Source organism: Brachypodium distachyon, chromosome 4, assembly GCF_000005505.3.
Source record: "Brachypodium distachyon strain Bd21 chromosome 4, Brachypodium_distachyon_v3.0, whole genome shotgun sequence".
Taxonomy (NCBI): Eukaryota; Viridiplantae; Streptophyta; class Magnoliopsida; order Poales; family Poaceae; genus Brachypodium; species Brachypodium distachyon.
The window spans coordinates 6,767,166-6,784,299 of record NC_016134.3 but is presented as its reverse complement, the minus strand read 5'-3'; the positions used below and the strand labels follow the sequence as shown (position 1 = coordinate 6,784,299).

General features: G+C 44.9%; 3 protein-coding genes and 2 long non-coding RNA genes across 5 annotated transcripts; 4 read left to right on the top strand and 1 right to left on the bottom strand.

Moving 5' to 3' along the window:
• The first annotated feature begins 1,381 nt into the window (after nucleotides 1–1,381).
• On the top strand, nucleotides 1,382–10,147 carry LOC100845525 (proline--tRNA ligase, cytoplasmic). Its single transcript, XM_003576460.4, has 13 exons — nucleotides 1,382–1,539; nucleotides 1,653–1,715; nucleotides 1,831–1,916; nucleotides 2,348–2,440; nucleotides 3,043–3,159; nucleotides 3,404–3,591; nucleotides 5,438–5,504; nucleotides 6,304–6,426; nucleotides 6,540–6,692; nucleotides 7,364–7,648; nucleotides 9,042–9,260; nucleotides 9,693–9,786; nucleotides 9,871–10,147. Exons 2-13 carry the CDS (start codon nucleotides 1,676–1,678, stop codon nucleotides 9,933–9,935), a joined length of 1,530 nt encoding a protein of 509 aa, XP_003576508.1. The 5' UTR covers nucleotides 1,382–1,539; nucleotides 1,653–1,675; the 3' UTR covers nucleotides 9,936–10,147.
• LOC112272493 lies at nucleotides 3,598–4,812 on the top strand. The gene is made up of 2 exons (XR_002966351.1): nucleotides 3,598–4,144; nucleotides 4,235–4,812. It is a non-coding gene; the product is annotated as an uncharacterized LOC112272493 (long non-coding RNA).
• Nucleotides 10,148–10,595: 448 nt separating the features above from the next.
• LOC112272494 lies at nucleotides 10,596–11,628 on the bottom strand. The gene is made up of 2 exons (XR_002966352.1): nucleotides 11,502–11,628; nucleotides 10,596–11,393 (listed from the first exon to the last, which is right to left on the bottom strand). It is a non-coding gene; the product is annotated as an uncharacterized LOC112272494 (long non-coding RNA).
• Nucleotides 11,065–13,589, top strand: LOC100843896 (beta-fructofuranosidase, insoluble isoenzyme 7). The gene is made up of 5 exons (XM_003575498.4): nucleotides 11,065–11,192; nucleotides 11,310–11,318; nucleotides 11,441–12,752; nucleotides 12,982–13,075; nucleotides 13,172–13,589. Exons 1-5 carry the CDS (start codon nucleotides 11,120–11,122, stop codon nucleotides 13,415–13,417), a joined length of 1,734 nt encoding a protein of 577 aa, XP_003575546.4. The 5' UTR covers nucleotides 11,065–11,119; the 3' UTR covers nucleotides 13,418–13,589.
• Nucleotides 13,590–16,076: 2,487 nt separating this feature from the next.
• Nucleotides 16,077–16,791, top strand: LOC100840958 (histone H3.2). Its single transcript, XM_010238977.3, has one exon. The coding sequence runs from the start codon at nucleotides 16,188–16,190 to the stop codon at nucleotides 16,596–16,598; it is 411 nt and encodes a 136-aa protein (XP_010237279.1). The 5' UTR covers nucleotides 16,077–16,187; the 3' UTR covers nucleotides 16,599–16,791.
• The last annotated feature ends 343 nt before the right edge of the window (nucleotides 16,792–17,134 follow it).

The following is a 17,134-nucleotide window of genomic DNA, read 5'->3' as shown; positions in this document are numbered from 1 at the left end:
GCCGTCCGCCTCTCGCTCGTTCGCGAGGAAGACGAGGAGGTCATCGAGGCCATCGTGTGAAGTCTGAGAGGACGGTGGCGCTAGAGGATTTGCGCCGCAAGGAGGAGTTCAGCGTTGACATGTGCGAGGCCGTCCGCTGCTCCAAGACCGACAAGCAGGCCGGCGTTGGTGTCGAATCCCCCTCCGCGGTTTTGTTATTTAATGTATTGTATGAATTCGCTTCACTAGAACTCCGGTTTATTAGATCTAGTGTATGAACTTCGCTTTATTGATATAACCGGTTGGATCTATATATATGTGTGTTCGTTATGTTCATGTGTTCTGTTCTACGAACTTGAATCGGTTTGTTGCTATATATGACAAGAATCAACCCGCGCATCTTAGTTTTCAAAATGTTCGAATTTTAGTTCTGTTTCTGTTCTGCCCCGCAGCGTTCTGTATTGAAAACATGAATTCAGCTCAACCGAACTCGCCAAGTTCGCGCAAACCCAGATCGGTATCTGCTAGAGATGCTCTAAGTCAGTTTCACACACCAATCCTTCAGATGTGCGCGGCCTTGCCGCGACCACCCACACTGTCACCTCTGTGACCCCATATCCCGCCCAGCACGTACCTCCTCTAATGGACCAACTCCTCGGTTGTGCATGGCCGATGTCATCCTCTCTCCGGGTGTTGTCCTCGACGGCGTGCAATAGATGTTTGACAAAATTCCAAGGAGGTATTTCTTTCCTCTTTATTCTCGGCTACTTTGTTCAACATGAATGTGTGTGGAATTGTTGTTGCAATTAGTTTGAGATGCATTGTTTGTATAAATGTTAGATGAATTTTGTGTGTGAAAATGCATTATGATAATTCATTGGATGGGAGAAAGACGAGGAGATTACAGTTCTCATGATGCTTGATGAGGTGCACAACATGAACACGCATGGTGGTTCTGTCTTTTGGGCGGAAACAAGTCACAAGAATCGTCAAGAAGACCATCCCAAGTTTATGACGAATTACTTAATCCAACTCCTGTCTATTCGGCTAAATAATTTAGCCGCCCGTTTAGGATGTACACTGATGATCACTATTTCAAACAAAAAAGAATGTCGCCGAAACTCTTGACCCGAGTTGTTACTAATCCCTCCGTCTCATATTAAGTGACTCAAATTTGGTCTTTTTATAATTCTGCTTGCTCTAAATCACTGGCGGTGACAACGTGGCGCCCAAGTTTTCCGGTCTAGAGATGACGCGGAATGACACCGTGACGGCGTGACCGTGTTCCGGCTAACGAGGCATCGCTTACACCCTCCCACTGACAGCTCGCCCCCATAGCCTCCCTCTCGTCAACCTCACCTCACCCAGCAAAGCATCCGGCCGGCCGCCTTGTCCCCTTGGCAACTTGCGCCCCACTCGACCCAATCCCCTTTCCCAGCCGCCGCTGCCTCCACTTTAAACCCTAGGACTCGCCCGCAGTCGTAACTCGTAACGCACAAAGCATTTTCCTCTCTCCCCTTCCCCTGCGCCCCCCCGGATCCCGTCGCGGAAGAAGAGAAGGCAAGCGAACCCCCCAGATCCCCTCCCCTTCGCTGTTCCCGTTTTTTCTTTTCTTTTTCTCCGACCTTATCTGGCCGAGATTTGTGTTTCCCTGGTTTTTCCTCGTGCTGCAGCGGCGGCGGGTTCGGATCCAGCCATGTCGACCAACAAGGGCGGAGGTGGTGGTGGAGGTGGAGGTGCGTTTCCCTGCTCGTGTTTGTTGTCTTGCGCTGTTTGGTTGGGCTGGATTTGGGTTTTGATCGTGCGTTCTTTTGCGTTCTCTGGGGTGGTTTCTTGGCGCGTGGGTTTCAGGGAAGAAGAAGAAGGAGGTGAAGAAGGAGACGAAGCTGGGGATGGCGTTCAAGAAGGACGAGAACTTCGGGGAGTGGTACTCCGAGGTTCGTTTTCTCGCCCGTTTTACTTCGTCTTTGCCGGTCATCTGTGGTTTACCAAGTCGATTTGGGCTCATGGTCCGTGTAATGTGGAAGTGATGATGTATTTAAGACGCTCAAAGTATCATGGCAAGATTTCATACTGTTAGCTTAAACGTTGGTATAACAGATACTGCTGCATTACTCCTCACAATTATTGATGATGTTGCTCTTTTCAAACTGTTCTAGGCCAGTTGTTCTTTTCGTATGTTGTGTGAAAGGGAAACTAGCCAAGAATTCGATAATGTGTTATCTTAGCTAATCAGTTTTTGCCTCTGGAGTCAAAACCGTGTGCTAGTTGGATGATTATTAGTTGATACACAAACCAGATTGCCTTGAACCTTAATATTCCGTTTCTGCTAGAAGCTTATTTAAGCTTCTTTTGTTTGTGCGCCCAGGTTGTTGTTAACAGTGAAATGATTGAGTACTATGACATCTCTGGTTGTTATATCTTGAGGCCCTGGGCCATGGAAATATGGGAGTTGCTGAAAGTAAGTTTTCTCAACACTATCTGGACTACTCCCCCCGTTCCATAATTCTTGTCTCAAATTTGCGCAAAATTGGATGTATCTATTCCTAAAATGCGTCTAGATACATGTAATATCTCGACAAGAATTATGGAACGAAGGGAGTACTATTTATTACTTGTATTTTCTGTACTTCGTTATAAACTTTAAGTGATGTATCCGTCTAATGGCAGTGTATGTGATGATTAGAAATGCCATGTTTTTATCTAGAGACTGGTTTTGGGTGTCATCGGAAACTTCTGTTTCATGCATATGCCCTGCTTCCTTCTTTTGGCATCTAATTCTGAACTTCTCTGTGTCCAATGGACATTTCATATCCAATTAATTAATGATATTATAGCACCTTTTTTACTGTTATAAATGTAAATTCAATTTTTCCTTCAGCCGCTTTCATGTTTGAAAGCTGTTATTTTATCTGTTTTCCGGTGTATATTTTCCCTTATCAATACCTTGTTTCTCTGAATCATGCTGATATCTATTGTTTTAAATATTAAGGCCCTTGCTGTCCCTTTCTATATATTTATGTTGCCAGGTTTTATTTATAACCACTATGAGATTTGGTGCAGGAATTCTTTGATGCGGAAATTAAAAAGCTGAAGCTAAAACCATATTATTTCCCTTTGTTTGTTACGGAGAATGTTCTCCAGAAGGAGAAGGACCATATTGAGGGCTTTGCACCTGAGGTTTGCCTTCTTCTCTTATTTTCTCCAGGTCACTTAAGTACTTTGGCAGTTAGGATATTGATTTGTTCTGCACATCAACCTGTCCAACAATGGCGCTAACTCTTTGTAATGTTCTTTTGTACTATGGTCCTAATAATCTGTGCCATATTTCACCTAAATTTTTTGTTGATACTTTATCCATTTCTTATACTGTCCTCTGCCAACTTATGTTAGAAAGTATCAAACCTTTGCATTTTTCTTTCAGGTAGCGTGGGTTACTAAATCAGGAAAATCTGATCTGGAAGCTCCTATTGCAATCCGTCCCACAAGTGAAACTGTCATGTATCCATACTTCTCTAAATGGATACGAAGCCACAGGGACTTGCCTTTGAAGTGTAACCAGTGGTGCAATGTTGTTAGATGGGAGTTTAGCAATCCAACTCCTTTCATAAGGTAGCTCGTTGTTTCTTGGTGTATCTCATTTTTGTAGACACTTCTCCCATTCTGTCTTGTTTCTTTTAGTGCCTCCAGGACTCTGTCATCGTTATATTACTAGTTAGTACTCCCTCCAATCCTAAATTGTTGTCTAAATATTACATGTATCTAGATGCTTTTTAAGAAGAAATAAGTCCATTTTACCCCCCTCAACTAATCGATAAGTCCAAAAAACACCCTAAACTATGAAACCGGGTATTTAACCCCCCCGAACTATCAAAACCGGGCACCCGACCCCCCTGTGCCTGTTTCCTGCTGGTCTGGGCGGTTTTGACCATGTTGACCACCACGCTGGCAACAAGTGTCTGTCCCGAGCCCTCCTAACCCCGCGCCTAGACCTCTATCTCTCTTCTCAGATTCCAAATCGGGAACCCTAGCTCTGGCGTCGGCAGGGGCTGGACGACGCAGGCCTTGCGGAGGCGGACATTGGGCGTTGGGGCTGCTGCTAATCGACTGCTGGAACCTGCGCCCGCCCCTCTTCTTCCTCCCCGACGCCGGCGGCTGCTGCTCGGTGAGTTCATCTGCTTTTTTCTTCTTTTTCCCTCTCCTTCTGCTCCTCTGCTCGATGCTTAGCTTGCTGCATTTTCTTCTGTTCTTACAGAGCAATGGAAGATGACCTAGACTGCAACTAGAATTGCAAACAGATTTGAGAAGATGATTAAGGCTAAAAATCAGAGGGATACCAGCGGAGGAAAAGAGAAGGAAAACCGAATCGAATAACGGCTAACTCTGGTCGCGGGAGCTAAAGAACAGAAGAGTGAGAGAAAAGACAGACGGGAGAGAGAAGTCTGGGCAGATGGGCTCGGGACAGCCACTTGCCAGCCTGGCATGCCAGCATGGCGGTCAACATGGTCAAAACCGCCCAGACCAGCAGGAAACAGGCACAGGGGGGTTGGGTGCCTGGTTTTGATAGTTCGGGGGGGTTAAATACCCGGTTTCATAGTTTAGGGTGTTTTTTGGACTTCTCGAGTAGTTGAGGGGGGTAAAATGGACTTATTTCTTTTAAGAATAGATACATCCATATTTGGACAAATTTGAGTCAAGAATTTAGGATCAGAGGGAGTACCTACCAGTGCGGTCGTTCCTAAATTGCCTACTTGGTAATGTATTATCACAGAGGCCGAATACTAATTTATAAGGTGAATAAGTACAATCGAAAGATTCCTTTTGAGGTATTAAGCTTCCAAAGTATTCCAACAGTGAGAACTTACACAAGGGCTTATTGGTTAGTAGCATGAATGGTGGGCTACCAAGACAGGGTTCAATTGTCAACACTATCTTAATTGAAATGATGGCTAGTTTGGTAGTTCCTCCTAGGCACCACCCATTTATTTAAAGTATTCCAAGGGTCAATTACATCCCATTGATTCTTCACATTAAAATCATGAAATGTCTCTAGCCAAAACATTAATGGCAAACATTGCGATCTTTTGGTAGGCCATTTGAAACAAAATGACCAACAGAAGATTGGGAAATGAGGTTCCGCAACTTCAGAATTTGCAGTGAAATTTTGGTTGTGGCCACTTTACCATTTTGGCATGGTATTTGTGTGTGGTATTGGTAACTCCCACCATTCGTATTGTTCCTCTGTTACATTGCAGCAATCTGATGCTCACTAACTCAATACCACGATGTTAATACTTCTAAAATGAAATTTCATGCAACTTCTGATTCTGCAAAGCTGCACCATGATGGCTTTATCTACTTGGCCTTTTTCCCCACATAAATTTTCATCAGCTGTCTGCACTAAACATTCTGCAACTCCTTTGATTTGTTTGACATGATTTGCAATGGATTTCCTCAGGAGCCGTGAGTTCCTTTGGCAGGAAGGGCATACAGTTTTTGCGACTAAAGAGGAGGCAGATGAGGAGGTACATTACTTTCTCTATTCTTGAATGCATTGCTTTTTGTGTATTTGCACTCCAACCAGTGCACATGCAGAATAAACTTTAATACCCATCTCCCTTAAGCCACTATTGGAAGGAGTGTTACTAAATTGGAAATGACCAAATGGGGGGTTATAGAAAGGCAAAATTTGTCCGATTCCATCTCAAAATGGTAGAATTAGAACAAAGAATGCCAGAATGGCATGTATTCAGGAAATCAGAGGGACTAAGCACTTATTTCTGCACCATTTTAATCTGGTTTTGTTCTAAACTAGTAGTCAACTAATGCTGGGTTGGTTTCTATCCAATTGGGAATATAGATGATATGATGGCTAGTCTGAAGCAGCAGTTTACGAAGTTACTCCCTCCGTCCAACAAAGGATGTCTCAAGTTTGTCAAAATTTAGATGTATCTAGACATAACTTACTGTACAGATGTATTGAAATTTAGTCAAAGTTAGACATCCTTTGTTGGAAGGAGGGAGTACAAGATACTACGTATGCAACTTCTGCTGTGGATAAAATACGGATCTTTGATAATTTACAAATTGCACCTCGCCACATACACGCCTCCTTAGCATGATTTTGAAATATTAAAGTTCATGTATTCAAGTAGTTGTTCTGCGCCCCAAAACTATCTGAATCATTCCTCATGTATCAGAGGGACACTTGAATAAATGTAATATTATATTAGTTCTAAGCTTGTGTTTGATGAAATGATTTTTTTATGTACTCTGCACGTTAATTATCAAAGGTTGACCAATCATTTATGGGAATGTTACCAGGTCCTCCAAATATTGGAACTCTACCGGAGGATATATGAAGAATTTTTAGCAGTTCCAGTGTACAAAGGGAGGAAAAGTGAGATGGAAAAGTTTGCTGGTGGACTTTATACCACCAGTGTGGAGGTATTGATATGAAATTGTTTGCTGCATGCAGCTTTCTTTAGGCTGTCCTGTTAAAAGACAAATGATTTCTCTATTTTTCTTCACTGCTAACTTAAAGTTTATCATTTCTTCAGGCATTCATACCAAACACTGGCCGTGGTATACAAGGTGCAACTTCACATTGTCTTGGTCAAAACTTTGCAAAGATGTTTGACATCACTTTCGAGAATGAAAAGGGTGAAAGGTCCATGGTGTGGCAGAATTCATGGGCATACACTACCCGCTCGGTAATTCTTATATTCCTTTTACTTCAAAAGGATTTTGTTTGGGTTCTCTTCTTTGTTCTTCTTTAGTCCTAAAATCTTGGAAATGGCAAGATGGGTTTTACATTTTAACTTGTATCGCTCTACTTGCTGCTTAGACATTTTTTGGATGCTGTAAATATAATAATAAGCTTATAATTTGATCTTATAAGAATCGCTGTTGGCAAAACAGGTATGTTGCATCATGCTCATCCTTTTCTTTCTTAATACAGCTAGCTACCTTTTTTAAAGTATGATGTTAACTTTGCCAAACATTCACATTCAATAAACAGGAACTTGTAATGTGGGAAATGCGGTTATAAATATTGGATTTGTTTTCATGCCCCCAAAATATAGTACAATTTTTATTTACCTAATTTTTTTTATGTTGCCTAACTCATAATAATTCCTACTCCATTTTTTCATAATGAAATGTGGTGCTACATTTTATTTTATCCATCATTTGTTGAGTCTTTTGTGTGCCTTACCCCAAGCACCCCAGAGCTTCCTAAGGGTTGGCAAAATTGCTGTATGTGTTAATTTTTAGCAATATTATCGTGAGTTTTTCTTTGAAATAATGTATTGCATTGTACATTATTCTGTTCTTGGGGTATTCTGTCACTGCAATTCGCATCTATAATATGCTCTTCTTGCAGATCGGGGTGATGGTAATGACCCATGGTGATGACAAGGGCTTAGTGCTACCACCAAGAGTGGCACCTATCCAGGTCATTGTTATTCCTGTGCCATTTAAAGATGCTGACACAACGGCTATTAAAGGCGCATGTGAGTCGACTGTTTACACCTTGAACCAAGCTGGGATTCGTGCAGACTTGGATGCTCGCGAAAACTACTCTCCAGGTTGGAAATATTCTCAGTGGGAAATGAAAGGTGTTCCTTTGAGAATCGAGATAGGTCCAAAAGATCTGGCAAACAAACAGGTACTGAGCTGTCAGCATTCAGTTTACTAGTTTACTTGTCTGCCAGTGACCAAACGTTTTGGCTATTGATTCTTGATCCCACAGACCAGTGTGCTACATAATTTGTTCTTATTTCTTTTTGTTTGCTAGAAATATTCACCACAGCTGGCCCTATTGCCTTCCATATCCAGCACATGATACATGCAATAGGGGACTGGTTGATTCATAACATGTTACCTTTTGTCCTTATTCCTATTGGTTCCAAGTTAGTAGTTGTTGTTTTGTTTCTCTCAAGCCTAAGATATACTCCCTCTGTCCCATATTAAGTGACTTTCTATTACATGTATCTAGACGCTTTTTAGCCATAGATACATCCATATTTGGACAAATTTGAGTCACTTAATATGGGACGGAGGGAGTAGTATGGACGTGAGGAATATCTCCACTCGCGTCCAAACATAGCCTTGTACTTGTAGTACTTCTCACTTGTTACTTGTTTTAGCGGTTTTGGCTATGTCTAGTCAATAAACAGAGTGTTAAAAGTGTTAGAATATTTATATTTTAATGTGAAAATGAGAAAAAAAAAAGTATGTGTTGAAATATTCAGTTTTCTTATGTACTAATTTATTACTCCTACTAGAGGATTGTGTGTTTGTGCTATTGTTTTTTGCACTTGACTTTTAGTGAATAATTACTGAATGGCTAGTTGAAGAAAGAAGGATGCTGTTTTCACAGTTAAATGCAAGTGGATTTTATGTTAATGAATATTGTTCAAAGTCTTCTACAAATAAGCTTCTGTTCAATTATTCATGAAAAAACCAAGTCCTAAATCCTGTTTGTTGTTGACCTCAAAGCTGAAAGAACGTATTTCTACCTTTAAAAATGGGTTTAGTGGGTTAGAGTTACTCATAGGTATTCCAGGAATTATTTGCAAAGACTTATCTACTCCTTCTGTTTCAAATTATATAATGTTCTATCTTTCTCCTGAGTCAATCTTTTTCAATTTGACTAAAGTTATAGTAAACTGTGCTAATGATATCAAGTAATTATACTACTCCCTCCGATCCATATTAATTGTCGAAATATTACATGTATCTAGACGCTTTTTAGGCATAGATACATCCATATTTTGGCAAATTTGAGACAATTAATATGGATCGGAGGGAGTATGAAGATAGACCGCGACAGATTTAATAAAACTAATTTAGAGTCGTAGATATTGGTAGATTTTTCTATAACCTTGGTCAAACTTTAAGAAATTTGACTTAGGACAAAGCTAGAACATCTTATAGTTTGGAACAGGGGGAGAGTAGTCTTGCCTCCATTTTCTAAATGATGGCCTTGTTCAGATTTAATCTGTTATCGTTCCAGAATTTTCCATTTCGCTGGTAAATATGATCTTTTATCATTTCAGGTGCGAATTGTCCGGCGAGACAATGGTGCAAAGGTGGATATTCCTTCGACCGACGTGGTTGAGCAGGTTGGAGCATTGCTGGAAGGGATTCAAGCAAACTTGTTGGAAACAGCCAAGCAAAAAAGAGATGCCTGCATTAAAACCATCAGCACTTGGGATGAATTTATTGGAGCTCTGAATGACAAAAAGTTGATCTTGGCTCCATGGTGTGATGAAGAGGTATTTGAAGTCTTCTCATATTCCCTCCCACCTTCACTCTTTCCAGGGTCACTATTAACTGATAATGGGGCTAATGACTATGCACACGTTTCTATCTAACGCATACAGTTTCTGTACATTGTTCCATAATACTGCGAAACCGGTTTTATAGGATGTCACGTGTTATATTTTGAATGGCCTTGAGAGTAACCATGGCTAATGAACGGGTGGCCAGGGTATAGAAATGAGAAAATAGTAGAAATTGTTTGAGATCATAGATCTATTTGGGAATAAATTTGAATCTTAGAGTGACTTATTTGAATGGACTAGCATTTACTTGCGGAAATCTTCAACATTGTTGTAATTGGCTTAATGAACCATCTATGTTGATCCTGCTGTCTAGGCCTTTACAACTAAGCATGTTAATCATAATATCTCCTCTGTTGTGTGCAGGAAGTTGAGAAGGACGTGAAAGCTCGGACGAAAGGTGAACTCGGAGCTGCGAAAACGTTGTGTACTCCATTTGATCAGCCAGATCTTCCTGCCGGTATGCTATGTGTTTTCTCTTTTTACAGTTCCTATAACTGATGCTTATATGCACGCGGTACTAAGCTTCTGCATCGAAATTCAGGGACCGTGTGCTTTGCTTCCGGAAAGCCAGCGCAGAAGTGGTCATTCTGGGGTCGCAGCTATTGATCTCCGTGTCACATCAAATTTTTCATTCTGGCAAAGCCGTTTATTTCACATACTTGTGGCTATTTTGTATACCTGTACTCTAATGGGAATCTAATTGTTTGTTTCAAAATCATGCTGCTGTGATGATGCACTGCACCTGATCGACTGAACTTTGTGGTGATTGTATTGGATTATGCCAGCGTCAATAGAAATAGAGGGCTTTTCCATGGTCACACCCGAACTATCTTCCTCGTCTCAAATTGTTTTCCGCACGCAATTTGGAGCGTGCGTCGCTCCGGCGCTCCTTGAGCACTCTGATCGGCGATCGCAATCTCGAGTAACGCGTACTCCTATTTACGAAATTGTGGATGCATCAGACGGCAAGCCGCATGGAACAATCCGCGCTTACGCTTTCACAATTTAGCTGCGTAGGAAGCTTCGTCCTATGCCACGTCAGTATGGTTCTCACGACATGTTTTATTTATTTATTTATTGACGGAAAAATAGTTTTACGGCTTGTGGGTATGACTCTGGCCATTGTGCGTTCAGCTTGTGCAAGCATGTTATTTTGCAATTTTGTCAATAAATACGTGAAGAAGCATCAAGAAGCGATGTGTGGATCAAGAGAAGTTTACTTTAAAGGACTGCAGTGAAATTTTTAGTTTTATTGAGTATCTGTTATTTGTGTTCATTCGATCTTTTGTATTGTCTCATGAATCCATAAAACCAGAATGTTGCTGTAAAAAAAACTGTTGGGGAAGCTGGATCGGATAACATATTAATCCCTAAATACGCGTTATTCAGGATTGCGAAGTTTCGTCGAAACAGAATGTGTAGTGAGCTGTTCTTTTCCACCGAAGTAAACAACTCCTCAATGACGCGGTGAAGTCTCGTATGGCTAGCACTCATCCTAGTCACCACCGGTATAAGTCTGGAATTAACAATGTTTTGCATTACACACGGAGACCGCAGAGAAGGAACGTGACACTTGAACGGCTAGTACTTTGATGTCTTCTGGCTTTTGCGATTTTCAAAACCGCATTTTAAAACTACGAATAATTTCCATGCAAGTGGAGGGAAGTCTTATTGACTTGATTAAATCTGCATCCTTGGATGGCTATTTGTACTTGGCCCGGCGTGTTGTGCAATTTGCAAACCAACAATTCAGACCAACACATAGCTTTGTCTCCTCTCCGATCTTGGCCATGGATGGAACTAAGAACCCGCAGCATGGCCGTACTGCCTACCACTTCCAGCCGGCAAAGAATTGGCAAAATGGTGCGTATTCCCTGTGATTCAACCTTTTATCATTCGCACAATATTCTAACGCAATTTTTGTGATCCTCGTCTGCATCTCTGGGCTCGGACGAACGCGCCACTGATGGAAACGAACAGATCCCAATGGTATGTACCTTATCCCCTCTTCATCTTCCGTCCATGTATGATCGATCTCTAGCCACATTCTTGAGCCACTCGGTTCTGCAGATCATAATGCAATGGTTATTTTTTGTGTTATGTGGGGGCAGGGCCTATGTACCACAACGGCATGTACCACTTGTTCTACCAGTACAACCCCCACGGCCCAACCTGGGACGCCGGCAAGCTCTCCTGGGGCCACTCCGTCTCCGGCGACCTGGTGAACTGGGCGGCCCTGGACAACGCCCTGGACCCGACCTCCCCCTTCGACGCCAACGGCTGCTGGTCGGGCTCCGCCACGGTGCTCCCGGGCGGCCGCCCCGCGATCCTCTACACCGGCATCGACGCCGACAGGGTCCAGGTCCAGAACGTGGCCTTCGCCAGCAACCCCTCCGACCCGCTCCTCCGTGACTGGCACAAGCCGAGCTGCAACCCCGTGATCGGGATCCCCGCGGACGTCACCGGCAACAACTTCCGCGACCCCACGGAGCCCTGGCGCGGCAGCGACGGGCTCTGGCGCGTGGCCGTCGCCGCCGAGGTCGAGGGGAAGGGCACGCTGCTCGTGTACCGGAGCGCCGATTTCCTCCGCTGGGAGCGGAACCCTGGGCCTCCCTTGCACGCGAGTTCTCCCGCCGTGCCCGTGCTCGAGTGCCCGGATCTGTTCCCGATCTCCATGGCGGCGGCGGCGGAGCAGGAGGGGCTGGACGCGTTGATGGCCGCCGGGGGTTCTTCTTCCGGGGGGGTGACGCACGTGCTGAAGCTGACCGACTTCGCCAAGGAGGACCACTACATGGTGGGGCGGTACGACGAGCTCGCGGGGGACACCTTCGCGCCGGCGGAGCCAGAGCGCGGGGACGACCCGGGGCGGTGGCGGCGGCTCGACCACGGGCACCTCTACGCGTCCAAGTCCTTCTTCGACGCGCGGAAGAAGCGGCGCGTGCTGTGGGCTTGGGTGGACGAGAACGACGGCGCCGCGGAAGCCAAGGGCTGGGCCGGCATCCAGGCGTTCCCGAGGGCGATGTGGCTGGACGGCGACGGGAAGGGGCTGGTGCAGTGGCCCGTGGAGGAGATCGAGACGCTGCGGAGGAAGCGCGACTCCGGGTTCGGACCCGAAGGAACTGAAGTGGGCGCCGGCGGGAAGGTCGAGATCGGCGCTGGGATCCAGAGCTCGCAGGCGGACGTGGAGGTGGTGTTCGAGATCCCGAGCCTGGAGGAAGCCGAGACGCTGGACGACCTGGAATGGGCGCTGGATGACCCGCAGAGGCTGTGCGCGGAGAAGGGCGCCTTCGTGCACGGCGGAGTCGGCCCGTTCGGGTTGCTCGTCTTGGCCTCCGGTGGCCTGCAAGAGCACACCGCCGTCTTCTTCCGGGTGTTCAGGCACCAGGGCAAGTACAAGGTCCTCATGTGCACCGACCTCACAAGGTATATACTTTACTTTTATCATCGACTATCTTCATTTTTCCAAGAACAGATATGCTCCATTCTTTTAATAATTCTTGTCGAAATATTACATGTATCCTAGACACTTTTTAGGAATAGATACATTCATATTTGACAAATTTAAGACAAGAAGAATTATGAACCAACTGAGTATGTATATACTGCCAAATTTGCCGGTCCTGCATAACGCGTATACTCGATCACATCACAGGTCGTCTACCAAAGCAGGGGTGAACAAACCATGTTACGGTGCGTTCCTCGACGTGGACGTGGAGAAGGACAGGAGCATATCGCTGAGAACACTTGTGAGTCCCCTAATTTGCCATTTTTATCCGAGATATACATAGCAAGCTAAGCTAGCAATCGGAGATCGATGAGATGATTCGTGCGAACCGATGCAGATCGATCATACGGTGGTGGAGAGCTTCGGGAACGGGGGGCGGACGTGCATGACGGCGCGCGTGTACCCGGAGCACGCGGCGAAGGGCCGCAGCCGGACGTACGTGTTCAACCACGGCGCCGGCGCCGTCAAGGTTTCCAAGCTGGAGGCGTGGGAGCTGGCGGCGGCGGCCGTCAACGGTGCCGGAGGAGGCGGCGGCTCGGTTGCGCCGGACGTCGCCACGGTCTGGAGTGACTTTGTGATTTAGGGGTTTGCTTGCCTCGATGGCACCGTAAGTGTGGCGGTCTCGAGCCTCGGGTGCAGATTTGGGGTGATTCATCCGGCCTATCTTCCGTGTTAAATTTGTGTTGTTCTTGCTGTGGGGATTTGATAATGAAGAAGAATAAAACGCATTGGTGATTGGTGGGATGTTAAGTCAGTACCAATTTTTATTTCTTTTCCCTGAAATCAAACTTAGGGTAATAACACCCGTAGTACAAAAACTTGAAACACGCGAGCAATTTCAAGAACTTGAAAATTGGGGCTAAGTAGTACAAAACTTGTCTATGCTGGTGATTAGTGCCCAGATTATTTCAAAATTAGCCACGCCGGGCGGTTTGCATTTCTTTATTTTAACCTCTGTGATTGAAATACAATTTTTTTTCTCATCTCCAGGCAATGCAAGGTGAATGAAATTTTTGCAAAAATGTCACTGTTTTCTTTCTATTTTCCATTCCAGCCCCGTACCTCTTCGTATACCTGCCGTGACAGCACCTCGTCGGCTCGACCCAGGCTCACCAATGTCAGCCATGTCGCCATCCTCTCCCTCTCCGCCTGCCGCCCTCTCCCTCGCTGCCCTATACCTCGCCGCGTCGGGGATTCAGTGATTTAGGGTTAGGCCACAAGAAATTCGAGAAAGAAATTAAAAGAAGAATAATGTGCGGGAGGGCTTTCGCAAGAGCGTAGGGAAATGAGTTTTTTTTTTGTAAAATCACCGAGCCCTCGGCCCGTGACTTTGCCACACTGGCAAGACACGTGGCGGCTCCGGAGCGCATCTGACAAAAAATGAACCCGCAATACAAGTTTTGGACCACTTGACCTCATTTTTCAAGTTCTTGTCTGAAATTGCTTGCACGCCTCAAGTTCCTGTACTGCGGGTGTTATTACCTCCCAAACTTATGTTAAGAAAACCAACATTTATTTCACCATCACCAGTAACCGGTTCTGACTTGTGTGGAGGTCACGTCATGGATTTTTATTCAGGAGGTTGGGTCCAATTAATCGAAGCCGGGTCATCGACAAAAAAACAATGTTTTTAACAAGGAGAGACATGTATATGTCGTTTCCAGATCAAACAGTGAAAACCATATCGTGAGGTTTTCTCTCTGAACACGAGCGGTGTCCAAATCGACATACTAAACCACCCACGGCTCTGCCTAAACCCGCTAAGGTTTCCTCTGGAACTAACCATCCTAAAACTTCTCCCGAGAGTGCATCAACCTAGCCAAGATCACCTCGGATAGCACCAGATCAAAGTCCTCCACCTCCTATAGGGGATACATACAATGAGCAAAGTTACTCGTAGAGGTACCATAGTCATGTCATGGGTGTGACATCTGATCCTCATCTATTGGAGCATCATTGCCATCATTAGTGCACACAACAGAAAATGCTAGCAAAACCAACCGTTTCCATAGAGGAATGCCCAACAGAAAAGGAGGGATTGGCGTCATTCATACCCAAGAATCACATGTTGGGCCTTATCTGGGATGAAGGATATGAAAAAACGTGAACATGAAAATTGCATGAATTGGATGTCATGTTTTGGGGATTCCTACATCAATATGAAACACTTGAATTATATAACATTGTTGTTCGGATGCTTCACAAGAATTTTACCAGATGTATTCCTTCAAACGAGAGAAAACAAGAGTATTCCTTCAAACGAGAGAAAACAAGAGAGATAAAGACATACTCTCTCTGTCCAACAAAAAATGTCTCAAGTTTGTCAAAATTGAATGTATCTATACATGACTTAGTGTATAGATGCATTCAAATTTAGTCAAAGTCGAGACATCCTTTGTTGGACGGAGGAAGTATGTTGGCTTGGACTTATCAAAGGAAGTAAAACACATGACGTTTGAGCAAATGTTTGGAATTTTATAAAACACAAAGGAAAGGTGACTTTCCTATAAGAATTTCCAATGACAATACTAAATCCAAATGGCATCGTACGAAAATTTCCTATAGAATTTATTTCCTGTTAAAATCCTTAGTTCCAAATTGTGCACAATAGAGATGAATTACCAAAGGTCCAAAGCTAGTTAATACCCCCCTTCTCAAATAACGACTCACACATTTCGTGATTTAAATTTGATCAATGTGATGTAAGGTTTTGTTTTATTTAAGTCACCTGATTCTTTTAGTCAGAGAGATTGATCAGTTATTGAATATGGTCGTGTGTTTTAAGATTCAGAACGAACCGATGGAAAGAAAATAATTCAAATGATTTTCAAATAATAATCCAACGACTCCGATACAAATCAGGCAATTTGTATAGCCACATAATATATTTTTTACAAAGCTAAACTTCAAAATGCCCGTGCGATATTTTTGAAAAAACTGAAAAGGCATGGAGAAACAGAGCGAGCCGAGCCGCTGGACTTTTTTGCCGCAGGAAAAGAAAAGAACAGGAAACACCAGACGCGGGGCGGGCCCGACGATCCGCGTATTCACAGCTCCGACCAACCAGACACCCGAGTCTCTCACCCACGATCCGCGTGCTCGACCAAGATCCTGATCCCAGCCGTCCACGTCCCAGCAATCCAACGGTCCAAATCCCTCCGTCCCAAACCCCGCCCGCTTCCCACTCCCGAAAATTCCTGATCTCCCGCCCACCCGCTGCCTACTTAACCCGCCGCATCCCCTTCTTCCACCCTCATCCCCATTCCCCAACGCTTCCAATTCCAAGAGCACGCGATTTCCCCTTCCAAATCCCGCAACAAGTAAAACCCTAGTCGCCTCTCCTCCCCGTCCCGATGGCCCGCACGAAGCAGACGGCGAGGAAGTCGACCGGCGGCAAGGCCCCGCGGAAGCAGCTGGCGACCAAGGCGGCGCGCAAGTCGGCCCCGGCCACCGGCGGCGTGAAGAAGCCCCACCGCTTCCGCCCGGGCACCGTCGCGCTCCGTGAGATCCGCAAGTACCAGAAGAGCACGGAGCTGCTCATCCGCAAGCTCCCCTTCCAGCGCCTCGTCAGGGAGATCGCGCAGGACTTCAAGACCGACCTCCGCTTCCAGTCCTCCGCCGTCTCCGCGCTGCAGGAGGCCGCCGAGGCCTACCTCGTCGGGCTCTTCGAGGACACCAACCTCTGCGCCATCCACGCAAAGCGCGTCACCATCATGCCCAAGGACATCCAGCTCGCGCGCCGCATCCGTGGGGAGAGGGCCTAGGTTCCTGGCCTGGAGTGACATTTGACGTTTTATATGGGTTTACTTATGTCTGTTTGTTTGGTAGATTCGGTGTTTAAGGTTCGTGCTTGCGATGATGATACCTGAGGTTCTATGGTGTGATGTACTACTGTTATTGCCTTGTTATCATCAGTAATGCAATGGGAAACTCTCTCAATGCCTGTTTTTGCGCGTTCTTGCTATTGTCTATAGTTCTGAATTTGTGTTCCAACTTGTTTGGACCTGTTATCTGTAGTTAAATTGTTGTCTTGCCTGCGGCTTTGCTGGTTGTGTCCAAATCTGAACATGTTGTCAGATTTCTTGTGCTCCCCTAGTTGCATAACAGCACTCGTTTGTTTGAGCATTATAAACTGGTTAAAGGTTTTTGCTTGAGAATTATACTGTTGAAGTCAGCGAATGGTTCTGTAAACTGAGAGGGCAATTATCATTCTGGCAATGAAGTTCTGCAGGCTGCAAGGACAATTGCCTTTAAGCATAAGGTGGTATTTTGGATAAATCGGTAGAGTACTTCGTACATG

Coding starts and splice junctions, on each gene's coding strand:
- LOC100845525 (XM_003576460.4), top strand. CDS start 1,676: ATGTCGACCAACAAGGGCGGAGGTGGTGGTGGAGGTGGAG. Junction 3,160..3,403: donor TTGAGGGCTTTGCACCTGAG/GTTTGCCTTCTT, acceptor TTTTTCTTTCAG/GTAGCGTGGGTTACTAAATC. Junction 7,649..9,041: donor AAGATCTGGCAAACAAACAG/GTACTGAGCTGT, acceptor TTATCATTTCAG/GTGCGAATTGTCCGGCGAGA.
- LOC100843896 (XM_003575498.4), top strand. CDS start 11,120: ATGGATGGAACTAAGAACCCGCAGCATGGCCGTACTGCCTACCACTTC. Junction 12,753..12,981: donor ATGTGCACCGACCTCACAAG/GTATATACTTTA, acceptor ATCACATCACAG/GTCGTCTACCAAAGCAGGGG. Junction 13,076..13,171: donor GCATATCGCTGAGAACACTT/GTGAGTCCCCTA, acceptor GAACCGATGCAG/ATCGATCATACGGTGGTGGA.
- LOC100840958 (XM_010238977.3), top strand. CDS start 16,188: ATGGCCCGCACGAAGCAGACGGCGAGGAAGTCGACCGGCGGCAAGGCC.